We start from the raw sequence: 17,851 nt of genomic DNA on the forward strand, positions 1-17,851 counted from the left end.
AAGACTGCGCAAGTGACAAAATAGAAGTTAGAACAGCAGTTAGTTGTTTTAGTTATAATTTTTTTGACTTTTACAATGAAGTATCTGTCTTGAACTATATTAATATTTTCAGATTTTTTTTTTAAAAAAATCCAGATACTTGGAGAAAACAGTTTGATTTTTTTTTTTTCCTGTGGTATTTTTACTGTTGCAATTAACACAATAGCCACTTTTTTTAGAGAATCACAGGATATGCTGAGTTGGAAGAGACCACAACGACTACTGGGTCCAGTTCCTGGCTCTGTCACTGGTCATCACAGAGAAGAGATCAGTGCCTGCCCCTCCTCTTCCCCTCACAAGGAAGTTGCAGCTGCAATGAGGTTTCCCTTCAATCTTCTCTTCACCAGGCTGAACAGACCAAGTGACCTCAGCTGCCCCTCACATGGCTTCCCCTCAAGGCCCTTCACCATCTTTGTTGCCCGCCTTTGGACAACTGTTTTCCTTACTTTTGATCTTCATTTCCAAGCTGAGATTCAACTCCAAACATCACCCTGCAGAAATTAGTCTTGCTCTACTCATCACCTAAAGAAGCATCAATGTAATTTGACTCTAACAAGTGTTTTTATATCACATTTTGTGGATAAAAATAAAAATTAAAAAAAAAAAAAAAAAAGGAAGGCTAACTTGCTATTCTCATACATGCCAGTAAATATTGTGAACAGGAAATCAAAAAATGGTCCTAGAAGTAGACTGGGAAGTCCCAAGATGAACAACAAAGTGCATCAAGACCAGGAATAACAGGAGGAAACAAGATGAAGAGCTGTAACTTTTGTATCAGTGAGGCAAATACCAAAAGAATGTATTTAGCTAGAGCAAATAGATTTTTAGTGGAAGTGAAAAAAAATCAAGAAGTAATTTCTCTATCCTCTCCGAATATTTACAAGACTGTTGAAATTTTTATTACATCAAATGACTTGAAGAACAATCTGTCCAGCCTATCGAGTAGAAGGTTGAAAAATGACTTTGTTAAACACCATCTTACTTGGATAGAGCGCTGGAACTAAAAGGGCTCTTTAATGGCAAAAAATATAAAGGAAGCAGTGACGGAAATTGAAGAGAGACCGAGTCCATCTCAAACGAAAAGTTCCTATAAAAAACCCAAAAAAACCAGAAGAGAAAGAAAACTTCTGTAAGAGTCTTAGGGGAATGGTGGATTTTTAAATTCCCTAACAACTTCAAATAATTCTGAATATTTTCTGAAACAAGTGCTGAAACCAAATACTTAGTAAAAAAACCCTTTTGCTGACAGAAATTTGAGTGTTTAAGACATAGAGCAGATAAGGCTTGATTATTTGATCATTCCTTCTGAATTTAACAGGTAGGAACCATAATTATAATAAGAAAACATCTGACAGTATATCTTCCACAGGTAAATAAATTAATCTAAAATACAATTAAAATGCTAAGTTGAGATTATTATTTCTTCAGAGAAGAGACAATTAAACATGATTACTCCTAAATACCAAAGCAATGCATGCTTAATAATTTCATCAACTCCATTCCTCTTGTCTTGGTTCAGTAACTTCATTTATGCAACTACTTTTTGATCTTTTCCTACACTTTAACCTGTTACCTATTCCACCAGTTTTTATTCTTAAATTAAACAATTCTATCACAAAATATCAGATAACATAAAATGTATTTTTCCACTGAAATCTACCTCCCCTCACACAAGGCCATATCAATTTTTTTTTCTTGACTGTAATTTTCAGATTCGTAATAAGAACATGTTGTGGTTTAAACCCAGCAAGAAACCACGTTCAACACAGACATTTGCTCTCTCCTCCATCATCAGAATCTGGGAGAGAACTGAAAGGGTAAAAGCTGGAAAACTCACAGGCAGAGATAAAGACAGTTTAATAGGGAAATAAAAAGTCATGCACACAAGCAAAAAAAAACAAGAAATTAATTCACTGCTCTCCACCGGCAGGCAGGTGTTCAGCCATCCCCCGCAGAGCTGGGCTCCATCAATTGTAACAATGTCTTGAAAAGACAAATGCCATCACTTCAAATGCCCCACCCTTCCTCCTTTCTCCCCTTTATATACTGAACATGATGTCACATGGTTTGGAATATCCCTTGGGTTATTATAATATCACTTAATATCAGTTTGGGTCACCTGTCCTGGTTGTGTCTCCTCCCAACCTCCCATGCATGCTCAACTTCTTTGCCAGCACGGCAGTACAAAAAGCACAAAAGGCCTTGGCTCTATGTAAGCCCTACTCAGCAAGAACAAAAGTATCTCTATATTATCAACCCTCTGTTCAGCACAATTCCAAATCATAAGCCCATGCTATCCGCTATGAAGCAAATTACCTCCACCGCAGCCAAAATCAGCACAGAAAATTACTGCTCAACTCCATTTCACAGCTTAGAGAAAAAAAAGTCTCCATCTGTGTTTTATAAATATTTCAGTTTTTAATCCTTTTTCCTGTCCAGATATTAGAATACTTAAGAATACTCTGATTATTTAATATCTGATTACCAGCTCTGGACTGCTCTTTTAAGAAGTGTGCCATCCTGTTGCTCATCTCAACCTGGTGGGTGACAACTTGATCACAATAATCTTATCTCCACATCTCTATACTGCTCTACTATCAAATCAAGCCCCTTTTTTTTTGTCCCTCAACATTTTGCCTTCTTTAAAGTGAATCTCCTAGGAAAACCAGCTATTTCCTTCCACCTTTGCTTTGCAATGACAGCCACTTTCATCTCCGTTTTTGTCAATCCCTCAACCATCTCTGCTTTCCCTTTGTACTATTCTTTGCACATGGAGGAAGCTTGTAAAGCTGCCCTTAATTTTATCTTCCACTCCCTCCTTGAAGATTACTTCAGTTGTAATGCCTACAAATCATTCTTGTGTGGCACTTGTTAAGCAAGTAATCACTGAGTTCTTCTCGCCCCATCTCTATTCATTATTTTATTATCTCATCTTCTTAACTCTGTACTATTTGTCTGCTTTATCTTCCTCTGGTTTCCTGCTCAACAAACGTAATGCATGCTTCGCATAAAAAGAATTGTCTGTCTGTTTAAACATCTAGGTAGCACTTTTTAAGACAGACCTCTCTGGTTACTGGATGCCCTACTTTCTCCTGCAGTTAAAAGTCAAAAGCAAAATAAACCCCACTACTCTTCAAAAAATCCAAGTGGATTGCTCAGGTCCTGAAGAACTAGAAACATAGAATAGTTAGTTTATTTCTTTATCATGGGTTTTTAAGGCTACATGGTATTTAAATAATTTTTATGAATATTTAGTCCTTTGAAGTGAACCACAGAGGTTACTTTCAATTTTTTGCTGCTTAAAAAAAGTAAAGCTGTGGTTTTATATTTAATAATTTTAGTTTTTTCTCCATAAGCAATGGGTTCAACTTACAACTCTGCTGTGTACTGGGGAATGTGATCAGGAATTTTGTTGAGTTTCTGATTGGAGCAGTCCACTGTGGTCCCTTCACAGCGACATTTCTCAGGGCAAGCCAAATCTGCAAAGCAGTCTCCACTTAATTTGGATCTGTAATCTTCAGTGCCTGTAGAAGATTCAAGTCAAAACACAGATACTAAGTCAATAAAGTATAAGATTTGCTTCTTGTGAGAGGGTTGAAAAGACGTCTGCAATGCAGATAACGGGTGGGTAACTTGGGAAATGCATGATAAACTTTGTGATACTGAACAGACACAAGGGCTTCAAGAGAGGGTTAAATATAGGGACTTAAGATATGCTGGAAAAAGAAACTGAGACCAACTTCACATAGCAGGATAACATTAACTTGAGCTTTTCACAGCTGTACTTTCTGCTGATTATCTTGTCAGCCAATCTAGCCTTGTTTATAGCTAATCACACAAATGCCACTGTTTGTTTTAGAGTTTGTTTTAGAATTTGTTTTCTTTCTCTATATTAAGAATAAATGCATCCTGAATACCACCTTTTCTCTTTCTCGGGTTACAAATTTGTATTGTTGACTGTACTTCATTAACCTCCGTGATTTTTTTTTATAGTCCCGATACTCCACATCATCTCAACAAGTAAGTTGAAAGCCCTGTTTTCAGCTTTAATTTAAAAAATGTGTGATCCTGACTTAAGCCTCAGCAGCTTGCCATGCTGTAGAAAGCTGCGTGACGTTCCATGGTGCTTGACAGAACCATGTTTTACTCATACCTCACAACCACATGGTTAGATCAAGCACAACAGAAAATCTCGCTACATTATCAAAACTGCATCCATTAGGCCAAGGATAAGAGCAAGGGAAAAGAGGAAGGAGTAGGTATAAATTACAGGAGCATTTGAAGTTTAATACTTGCTTACATGACATGGCATTCTTATTACTGAATGTCCAGTGCCACAGTAACAGTATCACTGTCACAGATTAAATAAAAAGACAATATATATAAAAAAAAGAAAGTGGAAAAAAAATAACATTGAAAGTTTCCTCCACCATTTCCCAGAGTCAGTCAAAGAAAACATCCTAAACATATCAGGAAAAAACATCCAGTAAGGAACTGAGGGTGGGTGACAAAACAAAGAGAAGCCAAAAGGACCTGTGGGTTCTTCTTGGACAAAGGTGAAAAGACTGAGACTAGTAGAAGGTGCATCAGGGCTGGGAGGTACACTGTGATTTAGTTCAGACACTGAACTTTACTTACAGCCAAAATGGTGAACTCCTGAAAAAGTAAAGATAGCCAAGAAGGAAAGAAAGACAGAGTAATGCCAATTAAGACAAAAAACATGAACTAAGATCTCATGTTCTCTACTCAACTTTCGTTTGATTAGAAGATGGTGCTAGGGTTATTGTCTTCAGAAGAAAGAAAGAATAATTCATTTTGAGTGGCATTTAAAAGTGAAGATGAGATTGGGGTTTATTACAGATTTCATATAGGATGATGATCATGCCTCCCATGAATTATTCTTCACTATTTTGAATGTGTTCTTTAAAAGCTGCTCCCCGAACATATATAGGAGTTACAGAATACTCTGAGTTGGAAAAGGCCCACAAGGAACATCAAGTCAAATATACACGCTATGCCACTTAAATCCTTAATAAACCAAACAAATATAGGAGAAACGGATTGCTCAGTGGAGGGGAAAAATCCAACAGTCATCACATATTATGTTGTCTACCACTTGTAAGTTTTTTAGTAATCCATATGATGAAACCACTGTAGAGTACTTCTATGAAGTAGCAGATAAATGACATTTTTAAAAATAAATGATTTAATAATTGCAAACCTTTAGTCTTGCAAATGACTATAATGAAATTTTACTAGGACTTCCTAGTGTCTGCAGAGCAACATCTCCAAATGACGTATTTAAAACAAATACTAAAAATATTTAGGTGTTTAAAGAAATGCTAAGATTATTTTGTAATATCCACTTAAGCATAGAGAAGTGTTTTTAGCACTTTTTAATGCCTAATAAACAAGTCTACAAATATGGGTCTTTTTTTCCTCCTTCATCCAGAGTCCATCATTGTTAGCAGTTTAAACAATTAAATATTCAGGGATTATGCCTTCAACAACTAAAATACTTTTAGGTAGCATCTCCCTGATAATCTGTTCGAAAGAGAAAGCAACAGAAGTTGTATTTCAAGAAGCCCATTATTTCAAATTTAATTATTTTTCTTCTTCTTCTCCCCCAGCCCGCCCTCCCCCAGGAATAGCATCTTTTAATGGGTTTGTAAATTAGCCTAAACTGCATGAGTGGCCATATTATAGCCAGGCTGTGAAGACATTTGCTGGCAAGAAAACATTTTTAACTCACAAGAAAACAGTTGTGCTGGCAAGGTTGGGTAGAAGTCACTCTGTGGCAGGAATACAGCTGTTCTACACATTAAGGAATTGAGTGGTGCTACAGGTTTGTGAAATTGAATCCCCCTGTTTTATGCTGCTTTAAAACACATTTTTGTGGATGCCAGTGCTGACAAATTATTGCCCTTTTTTGTACCTAATTTTGTCTTTTCTTCATATTCAAAACAATGCATTAGTAGTATAAAGGCATGAAGAACTCCACATGACTGGTGGAAAACTAAATTTTGTATCACACAGTGTTTGGAGAAGAGCTGTTAAACATACCAGCTAAAGAGACAACAACTAAGATGACAGGAGAATGATGATATACCTGTAGTACTTGAAAGAAGAAGTGCACTGGTGTCCTAATAAATTACTGTAGATATTTTTCTAGATATTAAGCCATGGCAATGGTTTGCAATGGAAAATCCTGATTGCAAATCACATACTGTAACTCATCAATAGATGAATTACTCCCTTTTTTATTTGTTATTTATAATCTTTTATGAATATAACGTGAGTGAATAATTTTTTTCTATTAAGAAAACAGCACACACTGACAAGCAAGGTAAAAGAAAAAAAGACTCCTTTTTTAAACAGCTAGGGCCAACATTGGTAAACCTTTTGTAAAAATATCATAGACTTATCGTAGCTTAAAGGAGTGTGTAAATTGCTATTTCATGCCAAATCTAAAGTCGTATTTTCTTTAATGGAAAGAATTTCTGATTCACTGTATGCATGTGACCACAGAATGCCTCTAATTAAGAATATCAGCTTTCTTTTCCAAGCATTCCACTGTGATTTCCTAAACAAAAAGAAGGGTGAGCAAGCAGCAGATGCAGCCAGCATAGAGCATGAAAGCAAGGCAAGAAAAAGTTCATTTGTAGAATATTTAGTCTTTTAAGTTATGCTAGCTCTTTGATGGCAGCATGGTTTCCTGTGTTTAAAAGCAGCTCAGGAGCTGCATTTAAAAACAATGGCAGCAGAAAGGCAAGGTACAAGGTAAGTAAAAGTATCAGTTAAAATATGAACTAGCAGGTGTGACCTAAATAATTTAAGTATAGGTATAATTTTGGTAGGTTGTGTGCAAATCTGTGAGACAGAAAAAGGTAAACAGAGCTGCATGCTAAGCTCTTATATTCAGAAAACAGAATTACTAGTATTCTACAAGGGAAAACTATGTACAGCTACAGGTAATGACTAATGTTAATACACATGCATCAGTTTCCTAAAAGCTATGACAAATTTTGCTTTCAGGGTGAAAGGGAGAGAATATCTGCAGTTAGTCATTCTTACTGCAGAGCCAAACCTACCTGGAATGAAATACTGTTCTTTAGCTAAATAAAGAGAAAAAAAAAAAAAATAGAAGATGCACCTGAATGTCAGCAAGCAAAGAATGAGCTTTATTAGATTAAGTATGGGCTGCAGTTAACTACAGATTATTTAGTGAAAAAAATGTGTATTCACAGCGAGAGCTGATAAACAACAAAGTGTGAATAGTCATAAATGTATCCAGAACATGGATAACAAAACAGTTTTCATCCGGTATTTGCACTTGAGACTGAATAAACTGTAGAATGTGAAATGCACCTGGAACAGCTGGATACCATATGACAAAAGTTAGGATTTAAAGAAATGTAAGTAGGAAATGGAATAAGATTAGAAAAAGAAAACAGTAAATTTCAGTACGAAGCAAGCTCCCTGTATAAAAGGAGTATGTTACGTTTCCATATTTAGCTTAGAAATTTTTAGATCTTTCACATATTCCAGAGCCCTGTGGAAATTTATAAAAAATGATTTATGGTGGTACTTGTAATGAATAACTTCAGCATTTCATTCTGAAGTTTTTATATATTACATTTATTTTGTTAGATGTAATGTTACTCAGAAATAGTGCCAAATATGTTAACTACAGTAATGTTCCGTGATCCAATAGTCTATGACTTCCCAGATTTCCCTCTATTCAGGCAACGAACTAAAAAAAAATTCTGTGATGTTTAATGATTCTGTAGAGAGACAGCTGCTTTCATTAGAACTTCTACAACCACTACTTTTTTTTTTTTCTTTTTTTTTCTTTTTCCAATAAAGGAAAAACAGCAGCTGAAGTAAGAAAATTACCTGAGCAGCGGAATTTCTTGCTTTTGATCTGGCCGATCCTTTTGTTTGCCAGCCGGCGGGGGCTGGTGCAGCGGGCACCGCTGGTCTCAATGGGGTTTGTGTGCAGATAATCCGCCAGCCACTTCAGATGGCAATCACAGATAAATGGGTTCTGAGCCAAATGCCTTTTCATGAAGAAAAAAAAAAAACAACCAATAATATCACACATTATTTCCCTTTGGTCTCAGCAGTGCCCAGTGCTTTTACTGCACTGTAGAATATGAAGTCATACTGGAGAGAACCATAAACAAGAACATACGTACAAGGTCTGAATTGCACGGAGGGGTGAGAAGGTGCCTTTTGCAATGGTCTGAAGCTTGTTGTCATACAAAGAAAGAAGATTCAAGTTGTGCAGATCTTGAAATGCATCAACTCGCAGACAATTGATCTTGTTGGCATTCAATAACCTGTTTAATAGAAGATAATTATAAAATTGAAAGAAATCGCTCCATGTCGCAGCTTAGCATTTTTGACAGACAATTCTTTGCGCATCTTTGCAACCAGAACAAGAGATGTAGTAACAAGTAATAATTGATAGTGACATAAGGAATTTCAGTGAATTGAAGTATTTTATTTTGGTTATATGTATTCCTACATATTTGAACCTTGGAGCTGAAATGTTTACATTTATTCAGCTAAAATCACATTTCTTGTATGTGCTGGTAGAATGTCTGTGTGGTATTTGTGTACTGTGCAAAGAAAAAAGCCTAAAAAAATCAAGTATATTCAAGGAAAACTACTTTCTTCTGCCAAATAAATAAACAAACAAAAAAGGAACTGAACACTGTGTTCATTAGCTGGAAGAGATTTGCAGTGGCACTTTTAATTATATGTTACTAATCAGCATGCTGCCACATTAACAGAGTTGTAGTAAAAAACTGGTGGCATGGAATATATCCAAATCTGTCTTGGATTCTTTCTCCTCTGCATCTTCAAAGGGAAGCTTTTCTTCCCTGTACCTCCCAGACTTTTAGTGTTAAAACAAACAAGTCAATCTAAACCAAGTCCTTTTGAAGAGAAAAAAAAAAAAGCTATTCCATTAGATGCTTTTTTATAACCAAATATTTTTACCTCTTTCCATTTTGAGCCAGAAATGGAATGAAATGGTGGATTTGAAACCTAATTCTCTGCTCAAAAGTTTTGCCGCACAAATAGAAATGTACTTAGACCTAAACTAGTATAGATAGTACTATCTATATAATGCATATTAGGATATGGACATTTTTTAAAGACAGACTTGAGAGAAGGAAAGGTATTTTACCTTTTTTTTTTTTCTTTTTTTTTAACCAGATCTGAAATATATTTTATAACTAAAACATCTTTAAAGGAAAACAAGAAAGCATATCCTGCCCACTACTACACAATTTTTGTGACTAAAGTAAATCAAAATGAACACCTCTAGGTGGTGCTAGAACTTGTATTTTCTCTATATATATTTACTCTTTTGCCATCTTCAATTAGTTGTTAGTAATAGACATTTTGCCAACCACTTCATGGTGAAGTCTGGACATTAGATAATTCTAAACATGTGTCAAAATGTTTTAAATTCTTTAAGAAGGCTCTAACTCAACAAGTCAGTTATTCTGGGACAAGTTCTTTCAAAACCACCACTGCTGTTTTGTGATATATTTAATGCATTTCTTTTACATGGTACACCTACTGCACAGCCTCTTCTGCCAAATAATGATAACCTTTGATGAACTTATCACCATGACATTCGTTATTCCAGTATAAAATCTAAAGAGCAATTGTTTAATAGGTGGCACGTGGAAATTTCCGTGTTAAATGAAGTAGGAGCTCGAGTTCACAGACTCAAAGAGTCATACAGGGTGTCAGAAAACATCAGAAGTCATCAATGAAACTGTGGTGCAATACTGTTCTTTCATGGGTACAACTAGAAATACAATTGCATTGCACTTTGATTATATATTTTATCTTCATAAAACACACAAATATTCCTTCTATGGTTTCCACACAACTATATACATCCTATTTGCCATTTACAGTGTTTCATATCTTTATGAGTTTTATCCTTAGAAATTCCACACAGGAGAATAATTTCATTTTAATCATTTTAGGCTGAAACATTAACTGATATGATCGCATTTGTGGATGAATGGCAAGCTGGCCTACAACAGTCATGACCCTTTTGGTTTTAGCATAACTTGGTTTTAGTGTACTTTGATCTTCCGTATGGGATTTCCTGCCAGATCTTCTTCTGGAATGTATCTCTCATCATGTTTACCCTTTTGAATGATCCCAAAATAGAATAAATTAAAAAAAAAAAAATACTCACAGCAGTTGCAGAGAAAAGAGTCCTTCAAATAGGCCCTTTGGAAGTTCTGTGATTTTATTGCCATAGAGGACTCTGTACCAGGAAATAAAGCAAACAAAGCTACCATGACAAAAGGCATATGCTATGGGATTTTGACTTCAAAAATAGAGAAATTCCCATTTTCCTGAAAGGAATTTATTAAAAACCACTTGATATTTGCAATATCCTTGTGGTCCTGTGAGGCAGCAGGATCACAAGCTTTCCCAAAAGGTGTGTAACCCAAAGAGCTCCTCACTGATTACAGGCTTACCAAGAGACCCTGCTAAGTGAATTTGCTGTTTGTAAAAACAGCTCAGTGGGGAATAAAAGACATGTTTGGTTTGGTTCAACTCTTTTCCATGAACATATTTAGTAAAAAACCCATACATTATTAGTGTCCAACTGTAAAAGAATATTCAATTACCACCATTATTCTGAAATTATTATTACAACTTTTTTATAGCAAAATTTTGCACAGAGCCAAATGGCCAAAATAAGCCATTTCACTATAAGAATATGAGAAATTTGCTCCTGTTTACAGGTCAAAAAATACCTACAGTGAATTGAGCGAACGTAAGCCCTGGAAAGCATCTGGAGCTGCTTCAGAGATCTGATTATTGCTCAGGTCACTGAAACAAATAAAATTTGATTCAATTAATTCAAGCTATTTTCAATAAAATGAACTTTAAGATAATATGTAATTAGAATTAAGCATGGATGGGAGAAAGAAACTGAAATATTTACATGAGATACAGCCAAAAAATTTAAATATAAAACATCTGAAATTGCCAGTACACTGAAACAAAATGCATAGTTTGAAATAGTTCAAAATGCTTGGGAAAAAAAAAGACAAAATATTTACTTTCCCTAATTGCTTAAGCACATTTTGTAAAAATTCTCTGCTTACTACAACCCAAGAGCTATACAGCTCTTAGAAATTATCCTCAGTATTTTTTTTACTAGAATTTTCACTACAGTAACATACTGCTTCTGTGCAGAACCACACTAAACAATTTCAACATTTAGTAAAACCTCAATTATTATTAATATTACAAAGATGCTCTATAGTCTCAATAATCAGGCTGCCACATCAGTTTACCTTCTAGCAGTCAAACTTTCTTAATGCTCACACATTAACTGCAGTTCCTCTTGGACCATCTATCTATCTATCTATTATCTAACTATCTATATAAATGAATGTAAGTTGTTTCGTACATACATTCTTCGAAGCTTTTTATATGGGGAGAAAGCTCCGGGAGGGATGACCTTGATTGAATTTTGTTCTAACCGTCTGCAAAAGAATAGCAACAACATAAAAATACAACCCCCAAGCTAAACAAGAATCTAAAGTCATAAGAAATTAGAAGGGATAGACTTCAACAGAGATGACATCTTCTGCTTTCTTTTTCAGTATAATTTTTATTTCTTTCATTACCAAAAAAACTCCAACCCCCCGCCAAAAACCCCCAAAGAAACCGAAAAAAACCAACCAAAAAACCACCTAACCAACCAACCAAATCTTTTTGACCTGTAGAGAGTAATATTGTAAATTAAAATCAAATCTTGATTTTATATTTAAAGAAATCTTATTTTCAGAGCATACAAGATTTTTCTAAACTCTAAACCTTCTAAATTCCAATCTTGAATTAGTCTTAATTTACTCCCAATGTGTTATTCACATATAGCAATTTGCATAGCAATTTTTACTCAGAAATGCCTAGAGATTTCTGTGAAATAACTGAAATATGCAAAGCAAGAGAATGAGGAGAGGAATGTTCCCACAGACCAAATAATATATGTTGCTACCCGCAATAAGGCAACTGCCATATTTTTAGAGATGCACACGATTTCTTTTGATACTGTACACAAAATATTTTAAGATAAAATACGAGATTTGCACAGCCACACGTCTAGCTTCTTTAAGTAAGTATTTTAAATGCTTGTTTTGTATCTATAGTGACTGTAATTGAAAATTCCCATACTGTAAAGTGTGAATTTACTGATGGAAATAATTTTCCAAATAGTTTTTGAACTTGTAGGAGGTTTGCATATGGGAAATCAACGTAGATGTAGACCTGTGGTCCAGGTGCCAACAAGTAAAAACAGAGCCAGTGATGAGCACACTTAAAACAGAAGCTACTTCCTCACACCCTCCACTATATCATGGTTATGGCAGTGCAAATTTCTGCCATGTGGACATAAGAAGCTATTATACCCAAGAGGACTACAGGAAAAGATATGATGATTCGAACTACATATCATGCTTTTATAACAAGCTCTCTATTTTTGTCTTTCATGCACAAGTGTCAGCTCTATGCTTTATGTACATGAAGACAATGTCAAAATCTTCTTAATAAAATTAATCAAAAATCCGCACGTTTACTGCATCTCTTCTACAAGGACCTTGCCTAAGAATTTAAGGTTAAAGAGCCTTTTTAGATCTAGATGCAGAAATATTGGCCTAGTTTTTTTCCTTTTACTCTTGTCCTATTAACTGTCTTGTTTCACTTTTGTTCTGATTGAGATATATGAGTCTGTATGTGTGCAGTGTAAATAATAAACTCATATATTTTGAGTAAAGTTTTCCAAGAAAATATTCTAACAGAAATTGTTTCTTTTTGTAAAGTTTCTCTAGAGGTCATCATATAGCTGGACTGAAGCTTTTTTTTTTTTTTTTTTCTGCTGAGGTCTCTTTCAGATAGAGATATATTTAACAGCTAAAATCTCTTTATTTTGATCATGCTTTAACTTAGCAGAATTTGTTGTTGAATGGCTTATGATGAACTGAAGAAAAAATGCCAAAACCTCCAGAAAAATCTTCTAGACAAAGAAAGTATCACTTCATCACAACTGTTTTAGTCTTTGTAGGAAAATGTTGTCACTTTGCTGTCGATTTCCGGTGAATTTTAAACAATGAAAGGAATCCCGTGGCACAGGATAGAAAACTTTTTCCATAAACATGATGCTCATTCATGATCTTTGCTTTGGCTGAGCCTTTTGGACCCATGAAACACATTTTGAATCAGACTGGGAGTGCTGACCAGGATACAAAGCAAAAGGGTCACTACTCTCCTATACACTTGGCGAGATGCAGCAAGCAAACACCTGAATAAGCAAAAACTTGCTGAAGTTAAGGCCAACACCAAGTCAGGCTACATCCAACTATTTTCCATAATTACATTTAAATTTTAGCTTAGTTTTCACAGAAAATAAAGATTAGGCATGGTTATCACCTAAGACAGTTTTTCCACTCAGATGGTAAATCAGGGAGAGGCAAACACTCCAGATAATAAAACTTCCCCATTTTAGTAACTGAAAGGAGTTGAGAAACCAAATTAACCCAGCCATGAATAGCATGGTTGCTATCCATCCGTTCCTGTTACACACTCTGTTTGGCAGCAACCAACAGCCTAACCCTAGGGATAGCCTAATCTGACATTGATCAGATGTGGAGCTCTGAAAACCAGCCAAAGAATTGTCTTGCACAGGGAAACACATAAGGCATATGCAGAGGACTGGAAAGGAGAGGGGTGGTAAAAAGGACAGGGAAGGATTAGGCCATAATACAGAGGAGGTCTTGGATTGCCAGAGAGGCAAAAATGCTTCTGGGTATATGGGAAAGAGATATTGCAGTAGCAATGCTCCCACATGAGGCTATTACAAGCCTTATTTATAAAAGCTGCTTATTACTCCAAGATGTAGAGATTCGTAACCGAGTGCTGGAGGGGCTCCAGTCTACATTCGCATATCTTTAAACATATAATGATCTTAATTAGGTAGGATAAGGCATGTATCTCAAGGTCTAGAATTAAATTAGGACACAATGCATTTTCCGGTTTATTTTCTTAATTAAAAATATATATTAATTCCATAAACTGAAGTACATTACAGGATCCATGTAGGCCATTTTTCATGAGAAGATGGAATAGCAGATTTCATTTACTCCTGTTAAATTTGGCTACAAATTACATGGGCCCAAAATGCAAAGAAGTCTTGCTACAACATATTTCTGAGAGCTAATTTTCCAGCAGTTCTAGCACCAATTCACTGGTGGATATGAAAATGAACTTTATGTCAACTTTACCTAACATTTCCTTTTAGTGGGGCATTTACATTTTACCAGACAGAATGTGCACTGCTGGGATATATTTACAAGCTCTTCTGGATAAAGGATTTGTTTTAGTAGGATCATCTAAGTATGACTTTTTTTAACTCAAGCTGAAGTGTAGGCATTGAAACACAACACATTTTAGAAAATGAGATTAACATAAAACAGGAAGAATAAGATTATATAAATACAGAAGAAAACGGTTTTATACCCCACTTTGTCTGTAAAGAAAGTAAACCAAATCCATATTTTCAAGCTTTGTTATAATTTAATTTTCTAGTTTATCTTCATAGAATCAGCTGAATTTCAGAGTGTAAATTTGTATCCACTATTCCAGAGAAAACCTAATTAGACATATTCCCGAGTCACAAAGTACAGATAGACTAATATCTAAAGGAAATTTGCATTCTACTGATAAAACCCATAGTAATTAAAAACTCTTTTATATTAATGCCCTGTATTAAATATTTTTAATCCTGGAATAGGATGGGTTGTAGTTATCGATTACTGAAAAAGCCAGCCATTAAGTGCTTGCAAATGACTCGGCCAGAAGTAGTATTATAACACCAAAGAACAACAACAAAAAAAAGCTTGAATCAGTATTTTTCCATGAAATTTGTATTAAATTTTATTCACAAAAACTCCCTTCAAAGTCATTCCAGAGGTATTTTTTTCTTGTAAATGAACATCTATGTATCATAAGCAGTGCCTTGGTGGTTTCTTTTTCAAAACTCACAGTCAATTTTAGTAACATATTTAATAAGCTAAGATAATGGAGGAAGATGGTTAAGTACACTCTTCATCAAAGCTTGCATTGCCCCATGTAAGAAAAAGTACCCTACCCACCACCACACAAATGCTAATTAATGCTTTTAATATTTAGTCTCCATCTCTTTTTAGCGTTTCACTTCAAAGTCCTGCATCAATACATAAGTGTTTTACTGTCTTTTAATGCTGCCAAACTAGCTGAAACCTCTTCTGAAGACTATTCCCTAATCTCTCCTATCTAGGAAATGTACTCTGAACATTTCTCTTTGGAAATCTTTCCCCTCTGCTTATCATTGCAGACACTGTAATGTACAACCACTTACTATTCTAAGAAATAAAGGTGCTTCTGCAGTTGTGACTTCCAACCTAATCAAATCAAATCAAAGTAGGTCCCCAGCCAGTAGACAGATTCTTCCCACACGGTCCCGAGAGAGGCCTGTGACATGTAAATCACTTGACACTTTCCAGGAGGATGCTGTTCTGTACTATAAGCCTGCAGCACACCATTACTGATTACTACTTCCGCACTTACAGAGACAGACAACAGGCTTATTTATACTGACACTTTCAAAGTAGCTTGTTTTCCCACTATAAAAAGTCATTTCTGTGAACTGCTGCACCAGGAAAGGGGACAAACTGAGAATGAAGAACACCCTGTTCTCTACAGAATCATTTTTACTTTAAATCATGCAGATGGGGCACAAGATATTAAGTTCTGTCAGTAGAGAATGGTAAAAAAAATATACACAGGAATATGCTGCACCAAAGTGCTTGTAAAGGGATAGAAGATGTACAAAAAGCATTTCATAATACTAAAACAAAATAAAATATCCTGCTTAAGAAAATGTGAATTTGAATATGGAGAAGCAAATTAGACATATATTTTATAATTAAACAATCTGAATATAACATCTTGATTAAGTAAATTTGGATGTCAGAATAGTGGCTTTAGCAGTTAATTAATCTACACTTTTAATTCCAGTATCTCCTAATTTACAAAAAGTCTTTCAAGAAAGCTGTCAAGAAATCCCAAAAGAATTTTACTACAGAGAGAAAGTGTAAGCTGTGAAATGAGTCTGATGTATTGCACAGATGCTGATTATACATGTTAATAAAATTGACAGCTCTTCTCTGCATTTTCCCCATCTGCTTTTAAAGTAAATGGCAAAAACAGCTGTCAAAAAACCAAAAAATAGATTTCAGTGATGGGATTTAGAAAAGCTCCTGAATCTGAAGAACTGCAATACACAGCCAACACATCTCTCACCACATGCAACATCTGCCAGATTTTGGGGGTTCTTTTTTTGTTTGTTTCTAAAATAAGGAAACAGTAATGATCTCCCTTGCTAGAGGAATCCTTGAGGCTATTAAACAAAGTACCTTTTTTGTTTCTCCAGAACCACACCTCTAGAGTGCTTAAATTCACTAAATGTCACTTCTAGCCTTAGCAGCAGAAGAATTCTGTTGAAAGCTATGATATCATCCACATCTAACAAAACAAAAGATGTGTTTTTAACGACTACATTACTTGCATTTCTTACTTTCAGGCTCTAAGTCTGTGTATTAAAAAATCTGTATGACAGTTTTCTAAATATTTGTATATAAAGAATCACTGTCAATGTTGCCCTAAAGCTTGCCAAACTGTTAACATCTAGTCTAATTGTTCTATCAAACATTTCCTCAGGGGATTGGTTTTAAATGACAGACAACTCCTTAGTCTGCATTACATCAAGAAAGTAACAGGAATGTCAGTTCTAAAGCTTTTAAACAATTCATCGCATGTATTCAAAAGCAAGTCTCAAATCTGCATTTCATTACAGAAAGGGCCATCTCATGCTCTGAACTCTAGAGCATCACTAATGATGATGGGCTTAATATTCCTCCATTGTTACAGGTTCAGGTTGTACCAAAATACACCACTTACTAAATAATTATTTGCTTAATACTTTGGCTTCTGTCACCCAGATTCAAGTTAGCCTCTCTAATTAATCCGTTTTTGATGAGAGTTCTTATACTACCACAACTAGTCAAGCTGTTCAGATGAGTGTTTCAAATTCACAAAAATTAGATACAATACTGCTACACTTTTGGCTCATCACAAGCAGGGATCTGCCCACCTGTTGTAAAAGAGCAGAAACACTACCTTGAAAATGCCCTCATTGTGTGGAACCAACAGGGTGACAGGAGTCTTCACTACCTGCTAAATAATATGTGATCTTACACTACAAATTTGCCACAAAACTAAGAAAGCTTTTTAACTGAGAATATGTAGTTGCTTGCTTACTTTAATATGTGTTAAAAAATTACTTGATGAAGAAACATTTGAATGATGACAAAACAAAAAAGCCTGAAAAGTCAGTATCCATGTTTCTTTTTAAATTACTTCACTCACATAATTGCTGAGGGAAAGTAATCAGCAGTGAAGAGCCATGCGTGAAAATAAAATCTAAGATTAACAACACCTTTGGAGTATGGCACAGCTGCCAGAAATCTACAAGGGTTTTTCTGGAAAAGTGACATGGGCCTTCTCCAGCTTCCCTTCATGCTGTATAAATTATTCATTTATTCCATGCTTGAGTTATTTTCTTTCCCTTGGCAGCATCAGCGAGGTCCATCAAGGTGCCTCTTCCACTTAACACCCACGAGAAAATTGCACAAAACCCCAAGAGGTGGAATGGTGTTCACAC

The 17,851-nt window shown here is 35.3% G+C and overlaps 1 protein-coding gene across 1 annotated transcript in view; it reads right to left on the bottom strand.

The window, feature by feature from the left end:
- The window catches only part of SLIT2 (slit guidance ligand 2), a 113,532-nt gene that overhangs the window by 62,786 nt on the left and 32,895 nt on the right, over positions 1–17,851 (bottom strand). Inside the window, exons 7-13 of the mRNA XM_066317677.1 lie at positions 11,508–11,579; positions 10,846–10,917; positions 10,271–10,342; positions 8,238–8,381; positions 7,936–8,099; positions 7,131–7,154; positions 3,413–3,563 (exon numbers count right to left, since the gene is read on the bottom strand). Of these exons, the coding sequence (XP_066173774.1) occupies positions 3,413–3,563; positions 7,131–7,154; positions 7,936–8,099; positions 8,238–8,381; positions 10,271–10,342; positions 10,846–10,917; positions 11,508–11,579 (699 nt within the window). The remainder of the gene's footprint in view (positions 1–3,412; positions 3,564–7,130; positions 7,155–7,935; positions 8,100–8,237; positions 8,382–10,270; positions 10,343–10,845; positions 10,918–11,507; positions 11,580–17,851) is intronic.

Source organism: Sylvia atricapilla, chromosome 4, assembly GCF_009819655.1.
Source record: "Sylvia atricapilla isolate bSylAtr1 chromosome 4, bSylAtr1.pri, whole genome shotgun sequence".
In the NCBI taxonomy this organism is placed as follows: domain Eukaryota; kingdom Metazoa; phylum Chordata; class Aves; order Passeriformes; family Sylviidae; genus Sylvia; species Sylvia atricapilla.